General features: G+C 27.4%; 1 protein-coding gene across 1 annotated transcript in view; it reads left to right on the forward strand.

Moving 5' to 3' along the window:
* The window catches only part of LOC100159669 (protein unc-80 homolog), a 58163-nt gene that overhangs the window by 12213 nt on the left and 32421 nt on the right, over window positions 1-13529 (forward strand). Inside the window, exon 5 of the mRNA XM_029485069.1 lies at window positions 2280-2300. Coding sequence (XP_029340929.1) covers window positions 2280-2300 — 21 coding nt within the window. The remainder of the gene's footprint in view (window positions 1-2279; window positions 2301-13529) is intronic.

A 13529-nucleotide genomic window follows, 5' to 3' on the forward strand; every position in this document is an offset into this window, starting at 1 on the left:
GCTTACAATAAAAACATGTGATAACAATATAAATACCTCCGGGAATAAGCGGGGTTACCAATCAACAACAGCACCTTCTTTTTTGTAGCTTGACAGGCTCGATTTGGGAAACCGTTTTTTTTAAGTAATAACGTCCTTTGACTGTTTTTTCAGTCTTCTCTGTGGATTATATGGAATGGTGATTGATGACATACGAGGGATTAGAGGGTTTTAGTTCGAATAAAGTTTAGAATGGAATTTTTTGTAATGTTTAGTCGCTATACTATTTCGGTTACCTTTGGGGTTTGTAAATCCTTATGCAGTGCATTGTCGGTCATATACCACGGAACTTCAGTTATTTGTATAAGACCTATCGACTAGAAAGTTTGTATAGGTCTTATATAGTATCTTTGTAGCGTATGGATAAACCCGAATTGAATAAGTTTTAAATAAAAAAAACAGTATTGCCAAAAGTGAATACTTGAAAGAAAAGTGTACTTAAATATGTGTACCTCGTACATATATAAAAATCTAACCTGAAATTAATGAATAGGTTTTTAAAAAAAATTTAGTTCAAAAGTTTTGTACAATATACATGCTTTTGTGTGAGTAACAGTTGTAGTAAAACAGTTTAACAATAAAAATAATATTAATTAATTAATTAAACAATTCCAGTTACCAATTACATTTGAATAACGATTGATTGGTTCCATGGACCTTAAATTTTAGACTTACACCTTATAGATCATGATGTATATAATAATACACAATTATATACGCATATTGATGTAATATTGTGCCTTTGTCCTTTAGTATAAAATTTCAGTGTATGTTTTAGTACAATTTTAATTATCAAATGTCCAATATAAAATATTATAATACCCTAAAGAATCTTATTTTAAGCTTAATTTTACCGGAGTTGAAATATTGTGACTTTTTAACATAAAATGTTTTTAAAACGGTAATTTATTTATTTGCATTATTAATTTTTATTTTATATTTTGTTGTTTATATAATATTTTATAATATATTTTTAAAATCTTACTGTACCTCGGTATGTGAAAACTTTCTAAAGCGGACCCTGAATAAAACGGAAAACTATCCAAAACTGAATTTTACTATGGTCCCGGCACGTTAATATAGTTTTATATAGACGCTGAACCTCAATAAAATGGAACCTTCTTGACGCAGAAACGGAACGATTTTATAAGTCCCATACAAGTGAAAACCTTGCATAAACCGGAAAAATGACATGTGCGTGTGTTCTATAAACCAAAAATAAGGTATAAAATATAGATATGCGTTTGTACAATGTACATCGTTAAATAGTGATACATAAATAAGACAAAATTGTTATATTAATATTCGTACAATATATGTACATACATTGCATACTATCGCATAAACGATACGATACGATACTTTCTTCTTTGTAACTGTGAAATAGTCTTACATCAACAGTCATACGTACAATTTTAATTTTATCTTCTGTTCATCGTATTAAATATTAAAATTCCAAAATATAAGTGCCTTTCATTAAATGAAAAATATCAACTGATCAATATGAGTATAAAAGGACATTCAGTACAACAATAACATGTTTTATTACAGTCATATTGAATTGCCTTAGTATATGTAATATGTAATATAAAACCTATATTTTAGTTTAAATTTAATGAATTATAAAACCGATATTTTAGTTTAATTTTAATGAATTATATTATTTAAAACAATAATTTGAAAAATATTCTTTGGTATTTATTTCAATTGAATAATCTGGAATTTTTCCGTTTTATTGAATAAAGCGGAAAACTGCTTAAAGCGGAATTTTTTGTTGGTCTCATGTGATTCCGCTTAAATATTGAATGTATATTATATTTATTTATATTGGCAATTACACCTAACCTATTTATATTAAAGTATGTCCAGTAGGTTTATAAACATTTAAAAAAATAATCGTTTTAAAATAGTATTAGAATTAAAATTTCACAAAAATATTTATCGAAAATTATTTCATGGGATATTGTGATATAATAAATGTATATTGGCTCGACGTGGTGCAGTGGCTGAAATCAATCACTTGATGTGATTGAGAGTAAGTAATGGCCGCTGCCACTAGTACTCGGATGGGTGACCATCCGGGTTCGTAGTGCGTAAAAACCTTGCCACACATACTCGTGTTCCTTTCCAACCTTATAACACCCAATGGCCTGTGTGGCCGTGAGTTAAGTAATAATAATAATAAATATATATATATTATAAAGCTTATTATGTAATTTATTTTTTAATATATATTTCAGGAAATGAAAGAAGCATGCAAGGTAAGAATATTTTAGAATTATAATTTTGCTTGTGCTATAACTTCCTATTAAGAAACTAATATTTAAAAATAATTCAAATTTCGTCAACAAATAAAACCTATCAAAATTCAAAATTTTCAATATTTTTGGGAAAATAATTACCGTTATACATATTCTGTTGTCGTAGTATCGTCATTATGACGTATTTTTAAGGGTCCAAAAGTTAATTAATATTTTTTCTTTTTATTTAATTAGGTCTTTAGTGCTCAAAATAAAAAAAAATACGAACCGGAACGCTTATAAAATTAATATACCTTATGCGAATATGCCTATTTAAATTTTTTTAAATTTAAGTTTATGATAATATATAAATACCTATTATATTTTAATCTTAAAAAAGGTAGGTAAGTGGATGTCGCTCTGCTGTACAGTAGATTATAAGTGTGTTACTGTATAATGGATGGTATTAATTTTGAATTCAATGATATAATATCATTGTATAAGAAAAACGATTCTGAGCGGAGACGGTATGTCAGTCTAGGTATCTATGGTATTAAAAAAAAATTGACCTATAATAGGAAGGTACATATAATAAATTCCAAATTAATCATATCACAGTATCCATTAGGTACTTATAACGCGTTATACATCAACAACAAACCGTGATACTATCATAAATATATAATAGTATACTTTAAAAGTTTCAAGTGCCCACAAATAGTATTATACAATTACAACAAAATAACTAAAATAGTTATTCTAGGTTTTTAATATGTAATTTCGTCCAAATTTTACTTATAGAATTAGTAAAAATAAACTGTGCTTATGCATTTTTTAGATTTTTTGGTAACAGAATTAACTACTTACATGGAATCTTGTTTTAAAGTTTCAGTCCTTAGATATAAAAGTTGACCATTTTATAAATTGTTAACTACGACAAAATAATTATTCAATATTAAATTTGATAAATTTCGTCTATATATTTTTAATATTTTTCTACTGCTATTGTAACAATATATCAGGAGCCCTGCATTAAAATTTTCACACTTTTTTACCCAAAAAACAACATTTTATTGATATTTATAGAAAAAAAACCTAAAAAAATTGAAAACTGAGAATATCCGTAAACAGCTCAAAAAGAGTCAAAATATTTTGAAAATTTTATGGTGCATAAAAAATGAAAATATTAACATTCAGTGAAATTTTCAAATATCTACAGTTATTCGTTTTTTAATTAAAATAAAATAAGAAAATCGTCACTTGAGAAATCCAGCGAATATCAAATGTGGTAAAAATATGAATTTCAAACGCTCATAAAAATTTAATTTGACTTTCTTGTAGACATTTTTTTTTGATAAAGGTAGACAATATTATGAGAAATCTTGTATTATATTTTCAATTCTTAGATTTAAAAAGAAAAATTTTTACAAATTCTTAAACCAAAATAATTTGCTAATTTTCGTGATTTTTAAATATTTTGTCAATTTTTGAACTTTAAATGCTAATAAAAAAAAACTGTCACTATGGATTTTTAATATTTTTCAAACATCATTGTAAAAATATAGTAGGAGCCTTGTATTAAATTTTCAAATAATTTTACTCAACAAATAATGTTTTATTGATAATTTTAGAAAAAAAACTAAAAAAAAATTAAAACTGAAATTGTCCGTAAACAGCTCAAAATAAATGAAAATATTTTGAAAATTTTATCATGTATAGAAAATGGAAATATAAACAACCAGTGAAAAATTCATGTATCTACAGTCATTCGTTTTAAAGTTACTCCAAAAACCAAAATCAATTTTCTCGAAAACAGATTTTGCGTAAAAATTCCCGTTTTTCCTTAATTTTTCTTTTGTTTTTCACGGTGCTTTTGAAAAGTATTGGAAAATTTTACTTTTCACTCCCCAAAGTACTAACTAGATCCACTTTCCTATCAGAAAAGATACTGTTGAAGAAAATCGAAGCACTTTTTCTGTCCTAAAATGTGATGACAGACACAAAAAAAAAAAAACACACATCATTGTAAAATCAATACATTCATCGTTCCACTCAGAATCTAAAATACGCTTAAATTGACTTATAATTTTTTCTTCATCTACGTTTGAAGTTCGTTTGCTCGTAAATTTAGACATCGCGACGTTAATAATTTTCACCAGCATATTATTTCCATACATTATAATTTTATAAAAGCGTGTTTACATTATCGGCATCATATCGTATAATATAGATAGGTAAGGCTAAATTATTGGGAGAAAAAAATATTTCTCATCGAAAACGGTTTTCGTGTTTGTATAGTAATGATAATAACAACATACGAACCTATTATGTATATAGTATAAAATAAATGGTCTCAGACGACTCAAATGTAGATTTTTCTCGGCTTTAAAAATATTGTGAGATTATATCTATAAACGTTGAGATTTCAGCATATATGAATACTAGTTAGGTACCTGCCTAATAGGTATAATAAATACAGCCCATACTCACGACATTAACCGTATTTTAAATACACAAATTATCCATATAAGAAAATGTCATAATTATAATAAAAATTCGTTTATTATAATATAATATCGCGCCCGCCGCTAAACCTATTATACCTCCCAAGAGTTCTCTGCAGATGTCATAATTATGTGACAAACATTTTTTTTTTATTATTATTATTATTATTATTATTAATTATAATATGAAAACAAGTTGTCATCGGACGTTTTTATTTTATTATGTTTTGGAACCACGCCAAAACCCAAAACGCGTTTATATAATATTCAATTTTCAAACCACGCCATCCATTATTTTAATTTTTGTTCCTCGGCCGAGAAAATATAATCGTTTTTCAAACAATTTATATAGACGGGACGATCTGACCGACGACCTGACCGCCGCTGCCGCCGCCACCTTCGGTTTTCTAATTTATTTTAATTGTCACCAACATCCGTTTGATTTACACTCGTTTTCATTTACGCGTGTGTCGGCCCGCGGCGAATGTGCACACACATTACACATATTATGCATATATTTGCGCGTGTGTGTGTGTGTGTATGTGTGTGTGTGTGTGTGTGTGCGCGTGTGTGTGAGGAAAAAGCGCACACCAATTAAATAATGATTCGGCGTACGAGGGGAAGGGGGAAAAAAATGTTAAAAATAATGAAATTCGCCTGTACATGACAAGCTTAAAAATGTCAATACGCCCGTTATTTTCGTTTACGATTTATAAAATGCATTTTAACGGTAAAGAATTAAAAGGGCGGATTTATTTGTTTTTTTTTTCGCACCCTTCGCCGATACTATTTCTTCCGAAACACTTACCCCCCACACGGCCCGTCCGCCCGTGCGACGCGTGTAATCTCTCGATTTCATTATCGTATCACGTAAGTTATTGCGCTGGCGCGCGCGAATAATAATGCCGCGAATATAAAACATTGACATTTTTAAAAACATAATAAATTTGATTCCGTTCGGCTTAAGGCCATACCGCGCGCGCCCCGCCGCACCACGGTCTCGGTAATACCGAGAATATATATATTATAATATATACGTGTATATGCAGAGGGGATGAAAACACTTTGTTAATCGGATCCGTTGAGCCTTGCATAAACTAACTGAACGATGAATATAAAAAATAAAAAGTAAAAAGTATATATCCGGCGGTGGTGGCGGGGGCGCCGATCGAAGGGGCGGCGGGGACGGGACAGGAGGTGTGTTCGGGAAGGAAGACGGAGAGTGAGAGAGAGACGAGAGTCGAAAACGTACAAAATTAAAAACGTATATACGCGTTTTAATATAACATTAAAAAAGGATGAAGAAAAAGTAATAAAAAAAGCTGCGCGCTGGAGGAAAATCGGAATTAATAAAGTTTGTATCGGTCGTTTTAACGCGTATTATATAAAAACAAAAAAAACAAACAAAAAAAGGGACAACGAGAACGGTCATCGTTATCGTTTCATAAAATAAAAAAAAAAGAAACACGATCAAATGAAAAGAAAATAACTCGGTATAAACAAAACTTTGATATATATAATATATATGTATAATATACGCACGTTTAAAATCGATTTCGTTTTACTTTACTTTTATTTTATATTATGTGTAGGTACGTTTAATAATAAAAATGAAAAAAAAAATCGTTAACGATTATGGGCACCTATATCGCACGTGGATACAGTGAATTCGATTGTAATAATATATATTATGTCGATTGAAGAAACGGTTTGTTGTTTCCGCGTTTTTTAATTAATCATTATCAGGCCTGTGATTTCGATGCCCTTTCCATTATTTTATAAATATGCGTTTCAAGTGTTTTTGAATCGGAATAAGAACAAAGTTTTAATTTTTTGACAATTTCCAATTTTAAAGCCATTATTATAATTTTTTTGAAACTATAATTTACGTTTTTTAAATTGAATTATAAGATTTTTACTTAAAAAGTAACTCCGTAACGTTCTAATAATATAAGGTTTTTTCGCTTAATCGAATAATGTTAATCACATTTTTTTTTTTGGTGGTGGCGGGTGGGTGGGTGGGTGATTATCACTTTCCACGTATAGATCACTTGAAATAATTTAATCCTACAAAATTTGTTTAAAAAAAAAATGCAAGTGTATTTTATAAGAGCATTATTATGAATTTGTAGGGTATAAATAAAGGAAAAAAACCCACTTTTTTTTTGGGGGGGGGGGGGGGGTGTATTACTTTCCCAGCACTAATAATTGTTAAATGTTATGTAAAGTAATTATATAAAAAGATAGCAATTATGTTCATTATTAAATAACTTTATTTTGATCAGTTACCTACATAATGTTAAATGTTAATAGTTATAAAAGAGAAATTAGAAAATATGATTTTCCAGTTAGATATACTAATAAATCTTTTGGTCATTCATTTGTAGATTACCTAGGCCTGACTTATAATTGTATGCCTTTGGATTTTAAAAGAAATATTATTACATGTAAAAAAAATAATATTAATGGATTATTATATAAATATATATTTTTAGAATTGAACAATAATGTGCATTAATTTTATATTTTTACTGTAAATTATTGAACTGATATTTATATATTATATAACGGAGTATATTGATTGCTTAAACGTTGTATCATCTTAATGTATTATTCATTTATAGTTGTTAAAACTTCGCATCATTTTTTTTTTCTTTTCTTTTCTATTATTATATTTTTTAAAGTGATCTTATTCATAAATTAATACGTACGTAATTAGTACGTAATATTATATATTGAAAAATTACCTAATAATTAGGTTTACCTAATTTACCTAGGTTTACAATTATTGTAATATTTTATTGGTAAATGTAATAACTCCCTACCTACAGCACAAGCATTTAGCTTACAGGAGATAGGTAATCAAAACTGTACCTATTTGTTTAAACTTGCTTATTTTTAACCATTGTTTTACCATTATATAACTATTATATTTTGATTTCTAATAAAAAAAAGAAAAGTGCGCTATCGAGCAATGTTGCATATTATGTTGTCTGGGCATTAAAATATGCATTAAAGTACTGCCAAATTTGTATGGGCATTGTAGGTTAAAAATTAAAAAGAAAACAACTCTATATAAAGTATATAAACAATATACTCGATGTATATATTATATAATATATGCGCGTCTGGAATCGTTTTTGTTTTACTTTACTTTTATTTTATTATGTGAAGGCTAGGTATAGGTAGTAAGTATGTATAATAGGTAGTAGCTAGTAATAATACAAATGAAAAAAAAAAATCATTAACGATAAGCATCTATATCATGCACGGCATCGTGGTGAATTCGATTATGGTATATATTTTGAGAAATGAAGAAATGGTTTGTAGTTTCCAAGTTTTTTTTAATAAATATTATTCTATACAATTATGCATTATCGGGAAATGTGTAAATTTGCACATTTTGCCATTTTGAATTTGATTTGCATGTCAGGCCAAATAATACATTGTTTTGATTATATATGTCAGGTTCATCTCGACAAATTTAAACTACCAAATGTTTTCAAAGGTTTATTCTTAAATTCATATAAACATTTGAAACCTGTTATTATTTTAAATTGCTGTTTATTTAATATGGATTTTTAACATGGTTTTATTAGTAAGCTAATCAAAAAAAAATGTTGGTACCATTATTTGTTTAAATAATTGTATTATTATAAGTATTGGAATGACTTTTTGAATTGTAATTCAAATATTTTTCCACATCGGTTATCATCTTAGTCATATCATTTTTTAACTAGCATTTTTGCGAACAATTACATTTATCATAACCGTCTTGCCTACCAAAAGTTGAAAATTTGCTTCTTCAATACAATCATATGGTTAGACATGTCCTCCCCCCCCCCCAAATGTTTCTAATCATCTATTGACACGGTGATTATATTTTTTTAATCCAAAATGTATTTTTTTTCTATGGAACAATGGGTTTCAATTTTTTAATTATTATTTATTTCCACGAACCAAACAAATACTTGAAAAATGAAGCTTTTATTTTGTACTTTTCAATGTTTTTTTTTTTCATTTTTAGAGCGTTTTTAGCGTTTCCAGGATATTTGATTGATTTACCTCGTTAGAGCTTTTAGTGTAAAATATTAAATTGAGGAACATTTTATTTCGTAAATTTTAGATATTTATCATCACCACCAAATGTTAATAGTTCTCTACTTATTATTGCGATAATGTATCTACAGCTAATATCGGATGTGGTGTCTTATACTCGAGCAAATAAAAATAGCCAATTGGTCATCTGGAATTACATCTTTATCTCGTTTATTTCGAGTTTTATACCGGAAGTTCCACCATCGTTTTCTTATTCTCACTTGAGTGCCTATAAAAAAAATGTGCATAATTTTTTAAGGACGTTATTTGGTTGAAAATGCATTTTTTAGGGTATAGTTGGTTAGTGTTTTAGACATTTTTTTTGTCAGTTTTCAGAACATTTAAATCCGGGCCCTATAATTATAAATGATTATACTTTTATATAGTTATTAATTATTATAGTTTTGTACCTAATAATGTCTTATACAAATGCATAAGGACTAAGCAACGCTCGTCAATACGTACTAAATTGACAGTAAACATTGTTGTAGGTATCTCGTTAAAGTTGGTAATATAACCAAACGGGATTTTTTTTTTTTATAGTTTAATTAACAATTCCCAATTCACTACGGTCAAAGTGTGCTTTGTTAATATATTGCCTGAAACATACATATAATATACTGTATAGGTAGTAGGTACGTATAATTATAATTAATGTAATTCTGGCGTGTAAAGATTTTCGAGAGAGGATATAATTACATATTAGGTCCTAATAATTAGGAACGTGTTTTTGTATATATAGTGAAAGTACAGCCTTTTGATTGTTTTTCAGCAAAATTACAAGTAACGCACTATATATGGTATAAATGGTATCCTGTGAATTAGTCACGAACAATTTATTGATCGCCGTTGAATATTGCTCGTGAGTACAATATTGATCACCATGATAATTTATCGTCTAACAAAAGTTTTTAGTGTCTTAGTATAATAATTGTATTATTATATTAGGTAAGGAGGAATGTTTCATAGAGACAATGTTTTATGTTTCCTTTCTTAATAATGGGAGTAAGTATTTTTCCACACAGGTACCTACTTAAATAATTTATATTTTTATTATTTTTATTATTTTTATATAATTATAATATATCTAGTATACCTTATATTGTAGTTTTTGATTGATTTAAATTACAACGTTTTGAAAAACTAAACTATATAAAAATCTCCACCAAATAGTTGATAAATTAAATTCTTTAAATTATTATGTACATTGTACGTATAACTCGACATTATTAGGTAATTGAAATATAGACTTAATTTAGTGACGGGATCAAATATTATTTGTGCATTATTAAAGCCGTCGATAACAACGATAAGTTCTACGATTGTCATCGTCGTCAGTATAGTTATAGTTATAGTCTAAACCCGGGGGGGTCACCAACTAATCTAGAAGGAGGTCTGCTTGTTTTTAAACTTACTAAACAACCCCCGTTCAAAATACTTATAATTACTTTTTTTACACATAACCAAGTAATACTGATACTAATAACTAATGTATTGGTTTGACTGCGCAGTCGACTTTTTGGAATTACTTTTTAAAATAATTAAATTATATATATTTTTCCATAATATCAGAAAATATTTGTAATTATTATTATATTATAAAAATGTAAAAACTAAATTAGATATATTATAATTCTTAGACCATCAGCCATCAGGTTCCGTAAAAAATGTGTCCACGGTCCATAATTTGGTGACCTCTAGTCTATACTATCAACGGTTCTGTTGAAAAATAGCAGTATTCGGCTTTGTATGTGCTTTAAACGCATCCATTACAAGTATAATATGAAATGTAAAGATTCTAGAAAATAGGAAAGATACTAATACGGTCACAGACAGAACAACTATAATCGAGTGAAGACAATATATAAGTTAAAATCGAGGGAAAAGAAAGCAGAATTAATTACAAAAAGGTGTGTAAGTGGATGTCGCTCTGTTCTACAGTAGGTTACAAGTGGGTCATTGTAATGGATGGTAGGTATTTAATTTGAATTAAATGATATAATATCATTGTATAAGAAAAACGATTCTGAGCGAAGACTGTTAGTCAGCCTATGATATTACTAAGTAAATTTCATGATATATTGTGAATAAACTTATATATAATTTATATACGTATATCCTATTTACATGGATACTTGATTTAAATTTTCAAACCTTAGCTATAAAAATTGAACATATTTTCATACATTTTTAACTACAAATACATTTTTAAATTTTAAATTTGATAAATGTTGTCATAATTCAAACTTTAAATGCTTGTAAAAAAAAATTCTGCTTTTATATTTTTAATGTTTTAAAACATTTGAAATTTCAACTGCTATTGTAATAATATATCAGGAGCCTTGTGTTAAATTTTCACGCTGTTTCACCAAACAATTAAAATTTTATTCACATTTATAGAAAAAAAAAACTAAATAAATTTAAAATTGAAAATATTTCTAAAAAGCCTAAAACGAATAATAAAAATATTTAGAAAATTTTATCAAGTATGGGAATTTGTAAAATAAAAATATGGTATAAATTTCAAGTATCTACAGTTAGGTATTCGTTTTTTAAATTAGAACAAAATAAGCAAATCGCTACATGAGAAATCGAGTGGATATCCAATATTGTAAAAATTCAAATTTCAAACGCTTATAAAATTTTAATTTGACCTTCCTGTAGAAATTATTTTTTTGATGAAGATAGTCAACACTCGAGGTATCTTGTAATAAATTTTTTAATTTCTGATCTAAAAAAAACATTTTTATGAATTATTCTAACCCAAAACAATTTGCTAATTTTCTTGATTTTTACGTATTATTCGTCAAAATTTGATTTTTAAATGTTTTTAAAAAAATTGTGACTTCATGTTTTTAATATTTTCCAAGCCCTACTGTAAAAATATATTAGGAGCCTTGTATTAAACGGTTCAAGATTTTTTATCCAACGAATAAAATTTTATTGAAATCTATTGAAAAAAAAACTAAATTAGGTACATTAGAAACTGTAAATGTCCGTAAACAGCTCAAAACAAGTTAAAATATTTTATAGTGTGTAGAAAATGATAATGTAAATATTCAGTGAAAATTGAAGGTATTTATGGTTATTTGTTTTATTGTTAAACTATGTTGTCGAAAAAAATTTGATTAAAAATTCCCGCTTTTCCTGGTGCTTTTGAAAACTACTGGATCAAATTTAAATTTTGACCTTACCAATACACCAACTAGATTCAATTTCCCGAACAAGTCACTGCAGGGTAAAATTAAAGCATTTTTACTGCCCTAAAGGCAATGAACACAAAAAAAAACACACATCATTGTAAAACTAATAGGTACATTGCTCCGATCAGAATCTAAAATTTTAAAATAGTTTTAATTCCAAGTTCAATTATCCTGTCAATCAATATTATTGTACCCGCAAACAATTCACAACGATTCATTATAAATGGTAATATAATATATGTACTATAGCATCTACTAAATCAGGACCTAACTGTATATGAGCTATTTTAAAGCTATTCTAATTATTCCAAAAAGTTACTATACCGCTGGTACTCGACTAGTAAGATATAATATAGTGACGATTACCTTATAAACTCTTGATTAGGATAGAAAAAAATAATTTAATTGGTTTAATTTAATATTATACTATACCTGAAACAAAAACCATCTTAAACCAAATTGTATATACGTACGTACAACTGTGGCAATATTATGTGTGATTGTCTGATAAAAATATATTTATCGTACAGAAAATGATTGACCCTTGTAATGGTGGTGGTTCATATAAGTTGTTGGTGCTCGTTCAAAATATTAAGTGGTACATTAAATATACATAATATATAAGACAAGTAATGTGTTCATAAAAAAGCGAACGTATACTAAAACGTAGTTGTACAACACTACTACTTTAATAAATAATAAATCATATTATGATATAGGAAGTTGGATAAAATAAGAAACTAGATAGCGCTTTATAAACTATAATAAAATAGTGTAATAATAATAATAGGTGCTCTTATGTCAATATGTATACATATTTTATTATTACTACGTATGTACTAACTGTTCTCGTGCGATGAAATACCGAAAATGGTATCCGATTAATAGGTATACGATAAACCAAGTATACGGAGTTATACATTTTTTATAATTATTAATCAAACGTTTTCTGTCAATTCCTATGTTATATCTAGTACCTATAAACTATATAATGATTTAAATTTTTTAACACAATATCTTTACAAAAAAAATATACTTAATTTTATTAATTTTTTTAAGGTTTTTAATTTATTTAATTTATAATTTTTATTACTAAATAATAATTTGATGTTTATTTTTAGATACATAGAACATATAAACAAGTAAGAAAAGTTCACTCAGCGAGAGTGCTAAATTCACGGTTTCTAAACTTGTTTTAACACAACGCAATAAACTATAATTCCATCCACAGTTCATGTACAGCAACTGCAGACAATAAATAAATACTGTAATATTAATAATCGGAACTGTGTAGTGGTAACTATAACGGTCGAACACGAAGAAGGTGTTCGAAACTTATGTTTAAAAACCTAAAAACTACGGAGTATAACGGAGTATATTATATTGGTTTCAATATTCGATTAATTATACATCAACATTTTACATGAGCGTATTATGTATTTGTG

This window comes from Acyrthosiphon pisum, chromosome X (assembly GCF_005508785.2).
Source record: "Acyrthosiphon pisum isolate AL4f chromosome X, pea_aphid_22Mar2018_4r6ur, whole genome shotgun sequence".
Taxonomy (NCBI): Eukaryota; Metazoa; Arthropoda; class Insecta; order Hemiptera; family Aphididae; genus Acyrthosiphon; species Acyrthosiphon pisum.